At 41.8% G+C, this 17,825-nt stretch overlaps 7 protein-coding genes across 10 annotated transcripts; 4 read left to right on the forward strand and 3 right to left on the reverse strand.

The window, feature by feature from the left end:
• Positions 1-122: 122 nt before the first annotated feature.
• Positions 123-1,583, reverse strand: LOC120450060 (lactoylglutathione lyase). The gene is made up of 5 exons (XM_039632834.1): positions 1,426-1,583; positions 1,220-1,356; positions 1,047-1,133; positions 422-535; positions 123-367 (listed from the first exon to the last, which is right to left on the reverse strand). Exons 1-5 carry the CDS (start codon positions 1,495-1,497, stop codon positions 247-249), a joined length of 531 nt encoding a protein of 176 aa, XP_039488768.1. The 5' UTR covers positions 1,498-1,583; the 3' UTR covers positions 123-246.
• A 1,693-nt stretch (positions 1,584-3,276) lies between these two features.
• On the reverse strand, positions 3,277-12,763 carry LOC120446176 (ell-associated factor Eaf). Of its 2 annotated transcripts, none has more exons than XM_039627052.1 (8): positions 12,664-12,763; positions 11,143-11,984; positions 10,964-11,056; positions 5,148-5,286; positions 4,866-5,089; positions 4,668-4,755; positions 4,152-4,611; positions 3,277-4,090 (listed from the first exon to the last, which is right to left on the reverse strand). In XM_039627052.1, exons 2-8 carry the CDS (start codon positions 11,267-11,269, stop codon positions 3,716-3,718), a joined length of 1,506 nt encoding a protein of 501 aa, XP_039482986.1. In that variant the 5' UTR covers positions 11,270-11,984; positions 12,664-12,763; the 3' UTR covers positions 3,277-3,715. The 2 variants fall into 2 exon arrangements, with proteins under 2 accessions (XP_039482986.1, XP_039483066.1); XM_039627132.1 differs by lacking the exon at positions 12,664-12,763 and adding an exon at positions 12,580-12,596.
• Positions 5,824-6,621, forward strand: LOC120446589. The gene is made up of 2 exons (XM_039627654.1): positions 5,824-5,940; positions 6,002-6,621. The coding sequence occupies exons 1-2, from the start codon at positions 5,916-5,918 to the stop codon at positions 6,580-6,582; spliced, it is 606 nt and encodes a 201-aa protein (XP_039483588.1). The 5' UTR covers positions 5,824-5,915; the 3' UTR covers positions 6,583-6,621.
• LOC120446788 lies at positions 6,913-7,504 on the forward strand. Its single transcript, XM_039627984.2, has 2 exons — positions 6,913-7,058; positions 7,112-7,504. The coding sequence occupies exons 1-2, from the start codon at positions 7,034-7,036 to the stop codon at positions 7,498-7,500; spliced, it is 414 nt and encodes a 137-aa protein (XP_039483918.1). The 5' UTR covers positions 6,913-7,033; the 3' UTR covers positions 7,501-7,504.
• LOC120446396 (leucine-rich repeat extensin-like protein 3) lies at positions 7,793-13,894 on the forward strand. Of its 3 annotated transcripts, none has more exons than XM_039627539.2 (3): positions 7,793-7,944; positions 8,061-8,392; positions 13,754-13,894. In XM_039627539.2, the coding sequence occupies exons 1-3, from the start codon at positions 7,908-7,910 to the stop codon at positions 13,877-13,879; spliced, it is 495 nt and encodes a 164-aa protein (XP_039483473.1). In that variant the 5' UTR covers positions 7,793-7,907; the 3' UTR covers positions 13,880-13,894. The 3 variants fall into 3 exon arrangements, with proteins under 3 accessions (XP_039483473.1, XP_039483397.1, XP_039483310.1); XM_039627463.2 differs by lacking the exon at positions 13,754-13,894 and adding an exon at positions 8,510-8,874; XM_039627376.2 differs by lacking the exon at positions 13,754-13,894 and having other exon boundaries at positions 7,794-7,944; positions 8,061-8,874.
• On the forward strand, positions 8,989-9,470 carry LOC120446863. Its single transcript, XM_039628106.1, has 2 exons — positions 8,989-9,109; positions 9,159-9,470. The coding sequence occupies exons 1-2, from the start codon at positions 9,085-9,087 to the stop codon at positions 9,386-9,388; spliced, it is 255 nt and encodes an 84-aa protein (XP_039484040.1). The 5' UTR covers positions 8,989-9,084; the 3' UTR covers positions 9,389-9,470.
• A 30-nt stretch (positions 13,895-13,924) lies between the features above and the next one.
• On the reverse strand, positions 13,925-14,468 carry LOC120446937. Its single transcript, XM_039628228.1, is given in 2 exon segments — positions 13,925-14,377; positions 14,429-14,468. Coding segments are annotated over 2 exon segments (411 nt in total). The 5' UTR covers positions 14,454-14,468; the 3' UTR covers positions 13,925-13,991.
• Positions 14,469-17,825: the final 3,357 nt, after the last annotated feature.

A 17,825-nucleotide genomic window follows, 5' to 3' on the forward strand; every position in this document is an offset into this window, starting at 1 on the left:
TAGCGTGTGAAAATACCAAGCCGGAATGGACACAGGAGCAGGAGCCAATTATTTTGGGGCCGGCGTTGACAGCTGCGGCAGCTGCGACAGGTGCACCCAGGTGAATGAGGTCCACAGGCCAATTATTACACAAATTCTCATTTATTGTAGTGAATCCACTCGGTAGCTCAGTAGCTCAGTGGTGGGAATCGCTATTAAGGAACAGTGGCAGATGCACAATCAAATTAAAACTATCTGCCAGCCGGACTAGACGGAGTGTGCATTGAAGATCTCGATCCAGTAGCCATCCGGGTCCTTGATGAAGGCCAGTCCCTTCATACGACCGTCGTCGGGCTTCTTTACGAAGTCAACGCCAAGCTCTTGGAAGCTGCGGGAAGGATACTTTTGAAAAAAAGGTCACTTTCCCATTTATATTACTTACCGCTGGCAGGCGGCGTACACGTCGGGCACCAGGACTCCAATGTGTCCGAAGCCACGTGGATCGGTGTTGCCGGTGTGGTAGCTCTGATCCGGATCGCTCTCAGTGCCCCAGTTGCTACGGGTAATGGCAGAAGATATAATTATAGAGGTATACGTATTTCTTTTAAAGTACATATATAATCGAGTGCCACGAGCTTGGTTGTAAGTTTCAATACGTTATTTGTCAATTACTAACAACTAAAGACCGAATTAAGATATACTATATACATTGGATATAATACAATTTAAAAATAAACTAATTCCATTTAACAAATAAATTGGCATGTCTTGTTTATGCTATTTAAGCACATATCTTCAGAGCAAGAATATATGGATCTACCACATATAAGTAAACGATTTAAGAAATATAGAAATAGAATGGAATAAAAATTCCTTTGAATGGAATTCCATCCGATTGCGGAGTTTCTGTTGGAAGAGCTCATTGTAGATAGTATTTACATCGGTATTAGGAATGCTATTGAATCGCCCTTATAGAGTATTTTAATAAGCTTTCCTAGAGTCATGACATTAAAAGGGCCAATTCAAATGGAACATCGCAAATCGCTTGCTTATGGAAAACCACTTACTGGGTCAACTCAATGGTGGCCTTGCGGCTCATTGCCCAGCTGCGTCGTTCCTTGGGATCCTTTGGCACGTCGGCGGCGTTCTCGTAGCTGGATAAGATAAATAAACGATTGTCATTCCATCAATATCAGTTGGACTCTTGGGCATCAAGATAAGCCGGAGCAATCGACCTTACCCCAGGAAGTACAGCGAGAACTTAGCCTCGGGGAAATCCAGTTTCACCAGCAAGGTCATGCCAAGGACGCCCGTGTAGAAGGGCAGCGACCGGCGTGGATCCTTGATGCGGTACATGGTTTGCTGGAAGAGGAAATCCTACGCCGCCGACAGCGGGTCAGTGGCACTCCGTGATGCGGCGGCCTGGGCCGGTTGGCACCCACTCACCTTGGTGGACGAATCCGGCTTCTGGCACAGCTCGTCGGCCTCGGCATTGCTCAATCCTGTAACGTCGCCCATTTCGATACTTTTGGCCACTTAATCAACACCTGTTGATACAATCCGCGAGGAACTTATTAGTGTGACCGTCGCTCGACCGGTAAAACATACTATCGGGCGGCTAGAATCTGCACGCAATTTAAGCGCGCGAAAAGTAACTTGGGTTGCGAGCCGACTAATTTATACCCTCATACCATTTATACCCTAACAGAGGATAGGCTTATAAAACTTTAAAAACCAAATAAACTGATATTTCTTTCCTATTCATTTAAATAATTTTTCGGACTGCTTATACAGTATCTGTATGATGTACTGATCGGATATGGATTGATTTAAGTCCGAACTAATATATTTACAAAAAACGGGTGCTTAGCTAACTAAAACACATAATAAAACGTAATAGCAGTTAAAAAGGAAATGTTGATAACATGCTTAAAACTGTATTGGCAATTGTTAATTGTAATTTTCGGACAAATCTTAATTTCCATGTAGAAGGATAAGAAGGAAGTAAGTATTAAATATAGTGCCGAATATTTCCGGATTTACAAGTTTTTATTCCCAATAATTCATATTAAACGCATGGATAAATATTTGTAATTGATTGTTGACTGTTTAATGGTCGGTATTATAACTAATTTAACGAAAAGTAATCTTCTTATATGTTTTGTGTATAAAGTCGTGTACATGCATGTTTGTATATAATATACATATATATATATATATATTTGCTTACCAATAAGACTATTTTACTTGCTGGATTTCATTGTGATCTTAGGCATTCTCGGACTCTTTACAGAATTAGTTACATAATTAGATCTAGATTCTTTGCATGTGTATATTGTGCTTATGATTAGCTGAATTATTTTGTTGTGTAGTTGATGATGATTTGTTCATAATTTGTTGTTGGAGTTGGTATTGAATGTCCCATTTTACTCCTTCTAGAGCAAAAACCATTTAATCCTAGGCGCATTTGCATGTACAAAAATTAATTTGTATTATCATCATTTCGCTTTTTCTCAGTTATTGGTCGTTTCTCTCGTGGATGGTACTTCATAAATACAATTCATTGTTGGCTTGGCAAATTAAATAGTGCTTATCTCAGTAAGTATAAGTGTGTATCTGGACCTCGTGCACGCTCACATATGGAAGGAGTTTTTTTTCAGTGAGTAGAGCATTTCTGCTCACCTGTGTAACAAATTATTTTGACATTCTGGGGGAAATACAAATAAAAAGGACTTTCACCAGGCCGGTTATTTCGTTTCACATTTATTTTCCTTCGTTGCTTTTAACTATTGCAAGCTCATAACAAAATCGTAATAATATATATTAAAAATTAATTAAAAAAATACAAATATATTAAAATAAACATGAGCTAAAAACACAAATGTCTATACCGCACAATTATGTGACTAATAAAGAGAAGAGGCTGAAAAATACATTCGTGATAAATATAACTAACAAATTAATCAAAAACGAAGTTAGATAGCTTTTACTTTTTCATAAACATAACTAAAGCGCCAACGATAAATGTAAGCTTGACTACAAAAATGAGCGAAGTAAAGGGAAACAAAATAACACTTGAAAATATCATTTGAAATATGTTTCTTTGCGCTTTTGGTATCTGAATATATTAATAAGAATTTTAGGCTTAAATTAAAATGCGTGGTTAATGGCAAAAAATCAAAGTGGTCACAATTTTCTGGAAAACTTAAAATTATTTTTCTTGATTTGCAGTATTTTTATTACAAACTAAATAATTTCCTCAGTTGCATCCTCTACATCGTCCGTTATATCTCTTGGTTATTTTTTATAGCATAATTGTTGGTTTTATTTGCGTGTGATCTATTAGTGTGCCAACAAGTTTTACATAATCACTTGTTTGTATTAAAAACGAATATGTACTGACAAATATAGACTTTAATTGATGTTTATACTTATGATTTTGATTAACCTTTTTTGTTTTAGTTCAATGTTTGATTAATCTTTTTTCGTTTTAGTTCAATGTTTACCAGCACATTTGGAAGGTCTAAAATTAATATTTAAAATTAATTAATATATTTTTGTGGATATCGTGGTATAGAACTAAGAATTTATTTAAAAAAATTTCACTAGCAAGTAAAATCACCTCTCAATAATTACAAATTACACGCATATAGACAGAATATCAATAATTGTTGTTGCTCTTGTTGTCGTTGGTTTAGTAAAAAGAAGGCAAATAAGATCAAACTTTAAATAGCTACTAGTCGTCATCGTCGGACGAATTTGACGACAACTGCAGATCATTTTGTAGCAAATCGTTCGGAAAGCCACCGTTGGACGCATAAATGCCGGACTGTTGCTTCTGCTGCTGTTGATGGGGCACCATCTGCTGCTGCTGCTGTTGATGATTGCTTCCATATGCTGGTGATATGGAGCCAAGGCCCAGGTTGGGCAGCTGATTAAGATGCTGCTGCGCCATTTGCTGTTGTTGGTGGTTTTGATTCTGATACACCGGCTGCTGGCCCTCCATGGGGCGATCATCCTCAGTGCTGTCATCCGAATCGCTGCCACTGTCGCTGTCGCTGGAATCCGACTCCGAACTGGAGCTCGATGCACTCAGTGCACCTCCAATTTGCTGCAGGAAAGGAAACCCCCAGATTAGCAATGCACAATACTTATTCACAATCACAACGTACCTGTTCCAAGGCGGCAGCCGCTTGCGCCACGGACTGCGAGGTCAGTTCTTGCTCCCTGGTTGAGTCTAAGTCCATGGTCATGCTATTGCCGTGGCCATAAGCAGGAGGACGCTGCTGCTGCGGCGAGTTCCGTTGCCGCTGTTGTTGTGCGTGGCTCTGACCGCCATTGTAACCACGCCCATAGTTCGATGGCTGTTGCTGCTGAGCCATTGGTGGGCTTTGGCGCTGGTGCATCTGCTGGCGCTTGCCGTGGCCGTGCGGGGGAGCCTGCCGCTGCTTGCCAATGTGAGAGGACGAGGAAATAGATCCAAAATCCGTTTGACCTGTTGCGGAGCCAGTTGATGAGCCTGATGTGTTCGCATGGCCGCTGTTGTGTAGGGCCGCCCTCAACCCAAAGTCATCGTCATCGGTGATCAAGGGAATGCTGGGCAACGTCTGCTGTGCATTGTTTGCGTCCCAACTGAAAGTTAATTCTATTAATCATACGTCGTCAAGGATGCTACGCAAGGAACATACGCCGGCGCAGATTGGGGGCTGCGGTGGACTGGCACTGGACGCGATGGTGAGCTCTGTTGCATTGGCGAGTTGCGCGGCTTGAAGTCAACTGAAAATATTAATATATAGAACAATTAGAGCAAACGCTTCAATCTTATTCGAGTTACTGTTTCCAGGTTTTAAGTAAGCTGAACAATTATACAATTTGTTTTTACTTACTAATATTATTTCTGCGGCTGCCGGTAGAAACCTTCGTCTTGGTTGAGATTCGCATTGTGCTGTTCTCCATTTTGGGTGCTGTTCCGGAGCCATGCCCAGGTGCTGATATTGGTCCCGGTCCCGTTCCCGCTCCGTTCGCACCCTGACTGTGGAGCTGACCCTGGCCCATATTCACGGAAGCATGCTGACCGGGCAGCTGAACTGACTTGCTGGTGACTTCGCTCCTGCAGGATTGTACATTTAAGCTTGCTGCTCGGAATCCCCCTTGATTAAAGCACTTGCCTGGTCTTCTTTACTTGAATATTGTGATTTAGCTTTTCTATTGTGATGGCGCCCGTCTCTTTGTCGTAGATCATCAAACACTCCTTTGCATACTCTCTCTGATTACCCTTATAAACTGTATGAGGCACTCCGGAACTTTCTGCAAGTTAAATAAAAACTAATGAATGCTTTGGTACCATCATTCCTTGTCGAGGAATACTAGATTTATTCAGAAGTTTGAAATTCAACCTAGCAATCCAAAAAATATCATATAGTGGCCATAATAACAGCGGGAAAATAATTTAATTCCGTTGTTTTTGATAATAAATGTACTGTTTTTCCCGTAATATATAATTACTGCTAGGTTACATAAGATTCGTTTTGCCAAAGCTAGCTTACTTTCTGGTTTTATTTTACCTTCAAAAATATTCATTCAATTTGAGTAAAATAATAAGTACTTTTAAGAAAATTATTTTTTTTTCAAATTGTATCCAAAGGATACCTAGAATAAGTATAGAAATAATTGTGCTATAGAACAAAAGCGCTGATTGCGCTTGACTAGTCTCATGCATTTGACTTATGTATTTATACCCTTTAAGTACTCGTTTCTTTTGCCGAAACGATTAAAGATTTAGGTTGGTAGCGCGTTTTTGGAAAGTCGTTTTATACCTAAATTTAAATGTGATCTGGTACCAATGGATTATTTGCGGCTTTTTCGCAAACCAAGACTGCGTCCATTTGTTTCTGTCATTGCACAGAAATAATTCAGTCCTCTTCTTACAACGCACAATGCGGGTTTGCACGATATTTTTGGGTGAGTTTGCAGTTCTCAAAGTAGTCACCCGAACAATAATTTCAATTTGAGACATTTATAGTGCTGTTCTGTGTGCTCCACATTTCAACTTCAAAGCCATTTTTATTTGTGGTTGACCACATCCAAAAACACTTCGAGAATAAGTTCGCAAAGCTGCATGAAATTTTCAATGGTAACAGTGAGGCTTACTTGGTAACGGATAACACGAAACCTAATTCCGATAAAAAGGAAAATACTAGTCCCGATAAGGACGTAAAGAGGAAATTCTTAAACACACTTATCAAGCTTTGCAAATCAGAAACAGGAAACGGAAAAAATTCCGGCTTAGACGTTTCTCTTGGCGAACAAAACATCCGTAATTTAAATACGATCACGAACAACATTAGCATGCCGGAAATTATATTACCACCGATTACGGTTGTCATCGTGAAGGATCAAAAGGCGCTGGAGAAATACCAAGATAAATCTAAAAACTCAAACAGCAACAACGCGACCATAATAATCCAACGTGCTAGCCGCACTAAGGATGCCAAGCCTGCCTTCAGATCGGGGCACGAAAAAAGGACGAAGAAAGGATTGCCTGCGGACGTTAAGAAGTGCGTCCTCATGAAAATCAAAGAACTTAATGTAATCAGAGCGTAAACGCACTTTCTAAATTGAAGATACACATACAGGCTAAAATGTTTTTTATTCAATTCAAACGGGAACATTTGGTATTTGAGGAAAGCTTTTTTTACAAAGGCAAAATATATTTTTATAGTCTGATGTCTGCCGGTTACGTGTACTTTGTCTCCATAGGCGCCACTAGAATGCGCATGCCTAATCTCTAACATTTTTTTAGCTCCTAAAATTGCCGAGATCTTGATGTTTATAAGGACAAGACATAGTGATCATCAATAATGGTTCTTTATAGGGTCGAAAGCCCCCACTGATAAAAATTAAGGGCGTAGCTATGATTTTCAGGTATCCAATATTGATCTTTTTTGCTAAGGCAATTCGCTGCTTTTGCCACCAGTTAATGTAAAGTTTGACTAATGGATTTGGCACATGGAATATAAAAGGTAAAATCAGAGTGGTATCCCTGAAATCGAAAATGCGACGGCTTGCTGTACACATTGGTAAGTCCGAGTTGCTATTCGAACCAGAACCAAAGTAAGCCTCGATTCTTTAGCCATTTTCTACCTGTTTCAATGGGAAATAGGAGCAGTGCTGAATGAAATTAACGATCTGAAGTCCTGGCTGGATGAGAACATTAAAGGGCGACAGGACTCGGCCACGATTGACACACTTATAATGCTTTGCGTCATAGAAATGAAAGCAGAGCGCAAGCTTCCGGCAAAGATCGATTTTCAGATAACCAACAAGAATACTGTGCAAAACTACATAATCCTCCCGACCATCAAAATTCCAAACATTACAATTGTCATCGCAGATGAAAAGTTGCGTGTAGCAGCTAGATCACAAGAACAAAATAGAGACAAGAAACTAGATATAGCAATTGGTCTTTTTAAAGATTGTATAACCAAGAAAATAAACGTTCTGGACCACTTAGAGGAATAAAAAAGCTACTGCTTCTAGATGGATCTTATCTCTCGTGGAAACATTTTTGTGATGTGCCAAATAGATTGGATGTATTATAAAATGTATGGTTTGGTTGAAAGTGATAGCATTGTTCAATGCATCGTTTCCAGAAAAAGCTTTAAAACAAATGCGTATTAAAATATTTAAGATTAGATGTTTTACAAATGTGCCTTGAGCCTATACAAATAGTGCATCAATCAGTTTAGCGATAATAAGCAGATATAGTCTTTGTATTTATTTAAGAGTAGCTGCTTTTTGTGATGCTACTCACGGATATTGAGTGTTGCCTATTTGATTACATCGTGGCATTTTAATTTGGATCTGCTTGTTAGGAAATATGCATATAACTAATTTACATAAGTATTCAAGTCGGAAAGTCGCTCGAAATGAACGGAAAGTTTCGGCTCTTACTGCTCATGACATGTAAGTTTTGGGAACAAATTGAGATAAGAACCTAGGCAGAAATGGCAGCCTACCTGAGTTTTCAAATCAGGTGAACTAACCAATTTTTGCATGAGATAAAAGCATCCACTTTGCAGGTCTTCTGTGGGCGCAGCTATGTAGGACGCAGGATCACCTCAAGCTTAAGAAACTAACCGCAGATCTGGTAAATGCCATTGCGGAGGCTAATTCTGGAAAGAAATATGGAGCCGAGTGGGTTCCGTCGCTGGGCCAAGCTCTTGAAGAGGTGCATATAACATCATCCAGGCGATGTTTTCTATTTGACATACTGGCCCACAAAGTGCAGAAACTCTGCCCGAAGCCTCCGCAATACTATCCCCCGCCCTCGTCCAACCGACCAAAACCAAAACCGCCACCGCGGCCACCACCACCACCACCACCGCCTCCTCCTGCTACGTCTACATCAGAGGTAAGCAGTACAGAACCACCATTTCTGCCACCGACACACATATCGGACGGTCTGGAGTACCCCGATGGCTCCTATTTTCCCTGGTGCTACATGCCTTACTGCCCCACGATTTGCCAGCCACCCTACTGCTATCCCTGCAGATCGCCACACTGCGATCCCAAGTGCGTCCCGCCAGATTGCTATCCACCATGCAAAGAGCCGGGCTGTAGGCTCCCACCGACCTGCTGGAAACCTTACTGCCCGAGTCCCTGTACCTCTCCAATGTGTATTCCCGGAAACATTGAAGGCAGGATGGCAAGCTGCGTGCCACCCTACTGTCCACCGCCCATGAATTGCCAGAAGCCCTACTGCCCCAAGATTTATCAACCCGTGGCGGCCAGATCGTTTCTGAGGTTCGGAGCGTGTCCCATGCGGGACATAGTCTCCAGAACCAAGTGGCGGGGATAATAGGCCAAACTGAATAAATCACGAGTAATAATACATTCAACCTTTGTGTTAAATATGAATCCATCTGAATCTTCCGATGGATTACTCATTTCAGTAATTCCTGCTATTCATAGCGTGATATTCACGGATCGGCCTGGCCGTTAATAGCAATTATCATGCTGACTATATAACTCGGCAGGTGGTCGGGTTCCGACTGCAACTGACTCCATTAACGTGGACTCCGTCGCCAAGGGGATAAGTTTACAATGCGCATCGGAGTTTTAATTGTTGGTGAGCATCGTTCGCCATCAGCAAAGATCATACTGATTTAGGAACATAGTGGTCTGCCTGCAGGTATACTCGTACAGTGCTTTGGTCGTATTGCCTCTTCTAACGGAAGTCAAAAGTAGACTTTTAAATTCTACAGCAAACGAAATCAAGAAGGGCCTTTCTACGGCTTTTAACCTGGGATCACTGATGGAGATTTTCGGGGACAGTCGGCAGGGAAATGCGAACTCGGACAATATAACTGACCTATTCAAGGCTGGCTTAGCGTTCCTGCCAAAATAATCCAAATAATCATCCGCTTTGCTAAGCGGGACCTCTCTTCGATCTACAAAACATTTTGCAATAAATTTGCATTACATTTGGATTGACTTGCGGTTTACAAATTGCCACATCTAAGCGTTTTAGACGCTAACAAGGCGGAGCTTCTAGCTTGTAGTTGAACTTATAAAGTTCAGACGGGGAGACTGGGGGAATTCGAGAGACCTTACACATCTTTCCAGAAACTAATTTGATATCAAGTTAGAAGAATAAGTATGAATCAATGCGTAACAATGTATTATTAAAAATACTTTTTAATTCAACTTAGTTTACTACCAGAGACTTCCATTGCTAGATTACTTAGCTAATGAAGTTATTCTTTCTTTGGTTATTGAAGCACGCCAAAAGTGTTCAATTGAAATTTGGCTGTGGACGGTACCAAACTGGGAACATGTTCATCATTGTGAGCATTTGGCTGCACTTGGAACGCACCACTTCCAGAGACCCACACTTGACCAAATTCCGCTTGTGTTGTCGCCACCGCCGCTTAAACTCTTGGGCGACTTGGCGCTCGCAATCAACGGAGCGTTACACAAGCCAACTCGGCCGCAATGGGGTCCAAAGCATCAGCCCCACCACAGTCGACGGCCCACAGACGATGACGACGACAATGTCTGGCCACAAAGAGCATAGCGGAATAATACCAGTATTGAGAGGCCGAGGAGAAAGACTTGAACGCTTGGCTGCATTTTTCCTGAGTTGCTGTAATTTGGTGTCTTTGCTCCAGCGCTGGCCTTTTCTCTCCTTTTCGATTCAAATATTACACAGGGCTAGCCAGTAATTTGTATCTTTGAATAGACATTGCAACTGGTTTGTCTCGTCTAATGGATTATGCATTATGTCATCAGATAGCCGATGCAGGCCGAAATAATCAGACCTACTTTATCTGAGTTTGAAAGACTTTAACAAAACTGTGGGTAATTAGGTCAACATTTTCGAGTTTTAATCAATAACTATCAATCAATAATCCCAAGCCGCACCAAATACTATTAAATATTATTACTTATTTCATTATCTGATTGTCCAATATAACACGGTGATTGGCGTCAGGTTTATGCAACTAAACTCTCCTTGTAAAAGGATATAAAATCCGTTTTAAAAAGAGGTAATAAAAAAGATATACATGTGCATTCTTAATAGAGGTATTCAGGCTATTTGTTTCTAGGAATTAATAATATAAATATGTTCATAATTCTGAGGGTAGCTGTATCTGAACCTGACTTGATGCACGTATTCTTGATAGCTCGAAGTAATTTTTATGAAGCTTCTGGGCGAGATGCACATTCCGGTATCTGTTACTTGAATTTAAACACCTGCATTCGACCAAGCCGGTCAAAATTCAGCTTGCTTTTCGGCACAACCTTAGTATCGGTAAACTTTTTTACGTCATTTGTCGATTGTAGATTGGATAACTATTGTTTATTCACAACATTTAAATTGTGCCCGAAATAAATACTTGCAGTTGAAAAGTAAATATTTTATGACGTCAAAAAGATAAAGACCGAACTCAAAATTCAGTACTCTTTCGAGTACACTCACCTGAATTTGGCACGGTAACAGTAACTTGATTGTTGGAGCCGACGTCCACAGATGCCATGCGGCTGGTGTCCACGCTCGCTGGCTTGAAGTCATCTGCAAGACGAGGCGTTTGTGGGTGAGTTCTGGGTTCTGAGAATCCCCTGACTATTCTCAGGGATTTCCCTGCGGACAGCACTTACATTTGATAGTGTGAAAAGCGGTCGAGGTGTTCTTCGGGTTAAAGGTTGCGCCCAGCTTCAGTTCCCGCACCTCCTCGCCGATGTTGAGGCGCTCGGCCAGCGAATTCTTCTGTTTGGTCATTATCATCGGGCTGGTATTGCTGTTGGGCTGATAAGGCAGGTTGGTGGTGGTGCTTTGTGGGTGGTTGATGTAGTTGGCGTGGTTGTAATTGGCACTGGTGTGGTTTGACTTTTGATAATTGTTGTTGTGGTTGCTGCTGCTGCTGCTGCTGCTGCTTTGATATGACTTCTCGGCCACATCCGCCAGAGCAAAGTGGGGCTCCTCGGCGGCGCCACCGCGTTGATGGCTATACCCGCCGTGAAGCGCAGCAGATACGCTCCTGTCGCTGCACTCGCTGTGGCTGCCGACGGACGCTGACGCTGAGGACGAGGGCTTGCGATAGGTGCCGCCGTAGTGCTGGCTCGCAGACGCCTTGGCCTTGAGACGCTGCAGCTTGGTGGCCACGGACTTGGGTATTTTACGGCCGTGCTCGTCGCTCCACGTGCTGCTCTCTTTTGGAACGATGCAAGACTTCTGCCACAGAGTATTGCACGTCGCAAAAGAAACCACGTTCTCGAGCGGAGGGTTAAAAAGTAAACGAAAACGAAATTATACAAAATCGGGGGGTGGTGGTGGTGGGTCGGCAAACTTTCTTCTGCTTCCTCAGGGCGGCTGGTGGGTTTCGGTTGTTACATTTGTCATTGGAAATGGTTCTGGGATTCTGGGTTGGATTGCTTGGCACACTTTGCGAACCCCACCACTACTTAGTCACTTTTACTTGGCGGCAGCATTAGTCTTCAATCTGCGGAGTATGGCGAAAATATCAAGTGCGATTAATATTTATTTGCTGCCATATGTTTGCGACACACAACACACACACACACAGACACACGCACAGGATTGCAGCGCTTTAGAACACTACATTTACACCTGCTGCTGCTCCTCTTTGACACACATTTGGTTGGGTTTTCCTGCGCTTTTCACGACTTTCCACCGATCCGTATTTTCTTTTTGGCGTCACACGATTTCCATACGACAATTACAGGAGACAACGGGGAAACTGGAAGCCGGCGGACGAGTAATGTGCGTGGAATTATGCGAGATTTTGCGTTTGTAATGGACGGTTTACACTGCGAATTGGCTCGCGAACGTAATACGTAAGCAAGTTAAAAAGTGAGCGGCTGCCAGCGGAACGAAAGGGGCGGGAGTTGGGGGGCGGGGCGCGCACAGCTGAAAACAAGTTTGAAATAGCCGAAAAACAGCAACGCGAAGGTGAAATTTCCGAAAATCGAATTGAAACGTAGACGAAAATCATCAGTCAATATGTGTGTGCACTCTGGCTGTGTGTGGGTGTGCTGCGTTTTCCACAAATACGTTGCGCACTGCTAACTGCCAACCACTTTTCCGCCGCTCCAATCGAACTTGATGCGAGCACACTGATCCCAATTGCTGATTGTTTTTACAATATTCCATTGTCTTACATTATTTACACCTCACGCTGTTGCTTCTCTTTTTACTTTTTTTACGATTCAGTGCAGCCGCACTGGTGGCAAATGCCGAAAATACCAGACCTGACCTGACCAAAATGATTTCTATCGAAAATAGAGTGACCGCAGGCACAATGCATTTCACAAATCGTGGTTGAGCTCTTTGCTGCGATTTAAGCCAGTATTCAAACCACATAATTACATTTCGGGTATTGCCGTTCAAAACCTTTTGCTGGAAACTTTATTGATAGAATCCCTAAATTTAATTTAGAAACTCATCTATATCTAATTATATATATAGGAAGAAGAATACTATGAATATAGATAGAGTCGTAGAATTGAATAACTACCACGATGGTTCGATGAAAACCGGTTTCGGTTTGTAATGCTCTTTGGAACTCCATATTGTGAATTTAAAGGATTGGTTAGGCAAATATGGGAAGCAAAGTTGGTATACTGAAATTTTAAAAATTAAAGCTGTTGAGATCGGTGGCCCAAAATGCCCCAATAAATATCGAATACTCCGTTTAAAATATATGTCTTTTCGAAATGAACGACCATTATTTTATTGCTTTTTAAAATTATTTGTTGGGTCAACAAATCATAAATCGATTGGGCATTCTATTTTTTCGTAAGGAGCTGTTAATTTAAAATAATAAATATCTTTATCTCTGTTTCCTCTAGACTTAGAAAGCGTTTCAAACTCTACACATTACTAATTTTCGTGTTCAGGATCACTGGCCGAGTCGTTTTTTGCCTTGCTTATTTGTATCAATTTGCCATGTGCACACTTGTAGGGTGTACGAGGTTCGTTATAAAGTATATTACAGGTAGAAAGAAGCGTTTCGGAGTCCGAAATTCGGACTATATACAATTATGATAATTTGGTAAAGGCGTTTTCTATTTTATTATTGCTCTTCCCAATTTTTATCGATGTGCAATACAAAGTTTGAAATTTCTCGTTCGCACTTCCAATAGCTGAGTAACGGATATGTGATAGTCAGGGAACTCGAATATAATGTTCTCTCTTGTTCTTTATTAATTTCAAAATCTTTTTGCCTATTTCTAATTATTTTTTTACTAGCTGATAGTTGAAGATATCGACCACAGCGTTCTCTCTTGCTTTTATTCTAAGGATCTAAGAATCACATTACTTGATAACCACAACAACTCTGGATTGCTACGGCCCGGGAAACTGATTAAGAATTAAAAAGCTTTACAAATACAAAATATACAAAAAGATCGAAAAAAGACATATTGTAAAAATAATTTAATCGTACTAAATTTATATTTACGATATCTATAAGATCTTTGTCTCGTAACTAAGATAGTACCTTTAGTTTTCTAATAATACACTCCTTAAATTTTACAATTAGTTTTTCCATTTCCCGTTCTTTATACCGATTCGCCGTTCTTGCCTTTGCCTTTTTAGACAACTCATCTTCCACGATGACTACTGTAATGTTCGGCATTTTGATGCTCGGCATCTTTATGAAGTTTTCCAAAGTATTCTTATTCAATATGTCAATATTTCCAACAGTTATTCGATGTTTGCTGCCTCGTATCACTTCCACAACGCAAAGCTTTTTTAGAGTGTTAAGCGTTACAGCATTTTGCGTGTGCTTTAAATTTCCAAACCAGGTTCGTAGTTCAGATTTGATTTCATTCGATATTGCTCAGACTTCATATTGAAACAGGTAGATTAAAGCTAAGGATTTGGGTATTAATTGGGTTTCGAAATAGAGCAACTTAAACTTACCACAGTAAAGTGGAAAAAGTTGCATTTCTGACTCTGGCGACAATACTCAGATAGAATCTTTAGATACCCGCCTTATATGGCGAATATAATGCATCTATTAGTCAGACACGGCTTGAATTAGTCATACCTAAGGACAAGTACACTTAAAGAAGTTAAATGAAACCGAGCCATTATATAATATAGATCTAATAAAGACTATAAAAAGGGATATTACTTCCATTAAAGTGTTGCTTTTGCCCTTGTTCTGGTGACTATCCGAAAAAGCTGCAATAGAAAACTGGACTTTTAAAAGTCTGATATTTTTTTATAGGCAAGGGCACACAAACGTTAGCTCGCTGAAGGTGGAAGTAGCTAATACAACTCAATATAGTCAAAATATTATAATATATTAATTTATAATATATCAGATATGTATATTATCATTCTTATTTCTCCACTACCCAAGTAAATACTAATTCACTAATTAATATTAGCGATGATCGGCGTAAACAGAAAACAAACAGACTGAAAACCGACCCGATCTTCACACCAGATCGAGTTTTGTGTCCTGCTTCGGAAAGCAACAGCAGTAGCACACCCACACTAAGGTAGGGTATTCCCCTCGGAGATCGGATCATCATTAACATTTTGGTAAATCCTCTAGGCGCCGAGGGCCAGCTACCGTATTCTTGAGACTGAAGAAGGATGCGGATGCAGCTCCTCTGTAGGGGCGTTAATTACTTGAGCGCCGTCTCTGTCGATCCGTCGAACCGAAGATCGAGGCTTTAAGATTTCGAAATGCCGAAATAGCGCGCTTCATTGCATTTCCATTTCCATTTTCATGTGCATTTTCATTTTCAATTCCATTCCTTTTGATACTGCTCCTAATCTGTCCCACTGGCGATGGCAGGCAATTGATAAGCTGAAACCGATACTTTTGCTCTCTTTTTTTCGGTGGAGTGCGTTTCCCTTTGAGGAGGATTCTCATGGCACACAGGTACATTACTCGGGTAATGGTGGGTCGTGGTGGGTGGTCGGAATGCAGCGAGTGCAGCGGAAAGTGCAGAAAGTTTCTAACGGTCTCGTGGCGTGTCGACGGCAATTTGCAGGTCTTTTAGCCGGATTTCTTCTGCCCCACAGCCAACGCCACCGCCACCGCCACCGTACTCCATCCACGACTGTTGTCCTTGTTTTCCGTTTTCTAATCAAAGAGTTCTGCTGTCTGTTGCTCACTTTACAGTTTCGAACCTCGCATTCTCATTTGGCGGCTAATTTAAAAACTTTTCTTATCAGTTGATGGAATCTAAAATTGCATTTTTATGGCACTTCCTCTGGCTGTTCCGTTGGTTCCACTCCGCTCCACTCCACTCCACTCCATTCCGCTCCTTCGCATAATTTGTCCCTCGGCAAATGTGGTTCCGCCTATCGACACTTTCGTTTGAAAAGTCGCAGAAATATGCCTGTCATATTTGGCCTTTTCCATTATTATTCCCCAGTTCTGCTGGTTCGAACCCAATTACCGTTTTGCATCTAAGAGTTTAGCTTCCAACGTCTGCAATTAGTACTCAACTAGTGCAATACAATGCCGCACTGATTGAGCTCCTGATTTCCCAGGCAATTAAAATCCTCCGAAGATCGCTGACAAATGCATCGGATCTCCGACATCTTAAATCAATTAAAGAAGGCATTGTTTCCCCGACTAACGAACCACTGACCCCTTGACCCTTTTGGCCTTGTTAGGGGCTGTCTCAAAACTCAAAACTAGGCCATCGCGAGCACTTCTTCATTTTCGCTGACGAGGGTTCAGCCATCCTATCTGGCTGCTACCTGATGGGAATCACTGTGAACACAAGAACAACAAGCGGCAGCTGTCCCCCAGAGCCACGCCCACCGGCAAATAAGTGCGCCCCCCTATGCAAATTTAATTAGCAGCAACTGGGCGCAAAAGGCGATCGTGAGTTATGGCCGCATATATATAATATATAGTCAGCCCCGATATAGTCAGCCTTCTACAAATGCACTCGATCAGGCGGTCATAAATCAATTTAAATGGCCAGCTCAGCGAGCTGCAGGGCATCTGGGGGAGAAGGCGCTCCGCCGAGGGCACGACGGTGAATGCCTGAAATTGTCTGTAATTATAGTGAAAACACTTGGCACACAGCACAGCACAGCACAGCACTCCCCCAGCGAATTTGATTTAAAATACTCCTGCAATCGCGTTTCCCGAATCACATTTACATTCACGGATATATGGATATATACCACATAGTTAGGGGCATCGTGGCCACGTTGTGTGGCCATAATTCAAAATTTATGTCTTTTGAAATTATTTTAATGCCTCTAATGGAACTCCCCCCTCCTGGCGGCGTGTCCATGGACCCCCAGTCAGGAAAGATCAAGGGACCTGCCCACCAGTAATGAGCATGTTAATCTCACTGACAAACGGGTGTTGCTTATGTTTGTATTGCATAATATATGTGTAATGTTTAGGAAACATAGTATGCTTTTGAAATTAGACAAGCTATATTTATACTAAGTAATGTCTAATTCTGGGAAAGGATGAAGGATCTGATAATACTAATCAAGAATTTGTATCTTGTAGCTGCTTAGCGATTTTAGACTTTAAATGTTCTTTCAAGTTTATGATAGGAAACAATCGCAGCTAATTGTGGCTCGAGCTCGTTCATTTAGCGTGGCCCAAAGATGGGGTTCCCAAAAGACCGCATGTTGTGGCCACCTCCGATCGGAGCTTCAACTCAATCTGAGGCGATAAATATCGCTCCGTGGCAGCCACGAGTCCAAAGCCTGTCCGGCTACAACATCGATTACAAGATCCCATGCGGAGCAGCCCAGTGAGCTGGCCACGGCACGGGTCGTGATTGAGACTGGTCTCCATTTCCATTTCCATTTCAATTTCCATTTCCGATCTGATCTGATCCGATTCCCAGCGTTGGTGACCCTCCTCCGGGGTCAGCAATGCAAACAAATTCGCAGCAAATCTCAATCGCAGCCACCTGCGTAGCTTAATAAATAAATTGGCAAGCTCATCCTGCAACCCCCCCAACTCCCCCGTCCGCCTTCGAAATTGAAATTGGCAACGCGCTTGTTGAGCGCTAATTTATTAGCCACTCGACCGGTGAGCCTAGAATTTTAATTGAATATTAACACCTTTGGCAGAGGATCTCTCTGGGAGTTTGGTTTCCTGGCTGCTGGAGCGGAGTAGTCGGCTCGAGGATGGGACCAGTGGTCAGTGGTCAAGTGCCGCGAGCGCTGCACACAATTCAACTCTGTGTGTGTCTTTGTGGCATTGATTTATGCAACAGCCTCGATTTGGCACTCCCCATGCGTGATCCGCATTCGTGTGGGTTTCCATTCGCCCATCGACACCAATTCTGGTAGCGAGAGGAAATTGGTTATT

Source organism: Drosophila santomea, chromosome 2L, assembly GCF_016746245.2.
Source record: "Drosophila santomea strain STO CAGO 1482 chromosome 2L, Prin_Dsan_1.1, whole genome shotgun sequence".
Taxonomy (NCBI): domain Eukaryota; kingdom Metazoa; phylum Arthropoda; class Insecta; order Diptera; family Drosophilidae; genus Drosophila; species Drosophila santomea.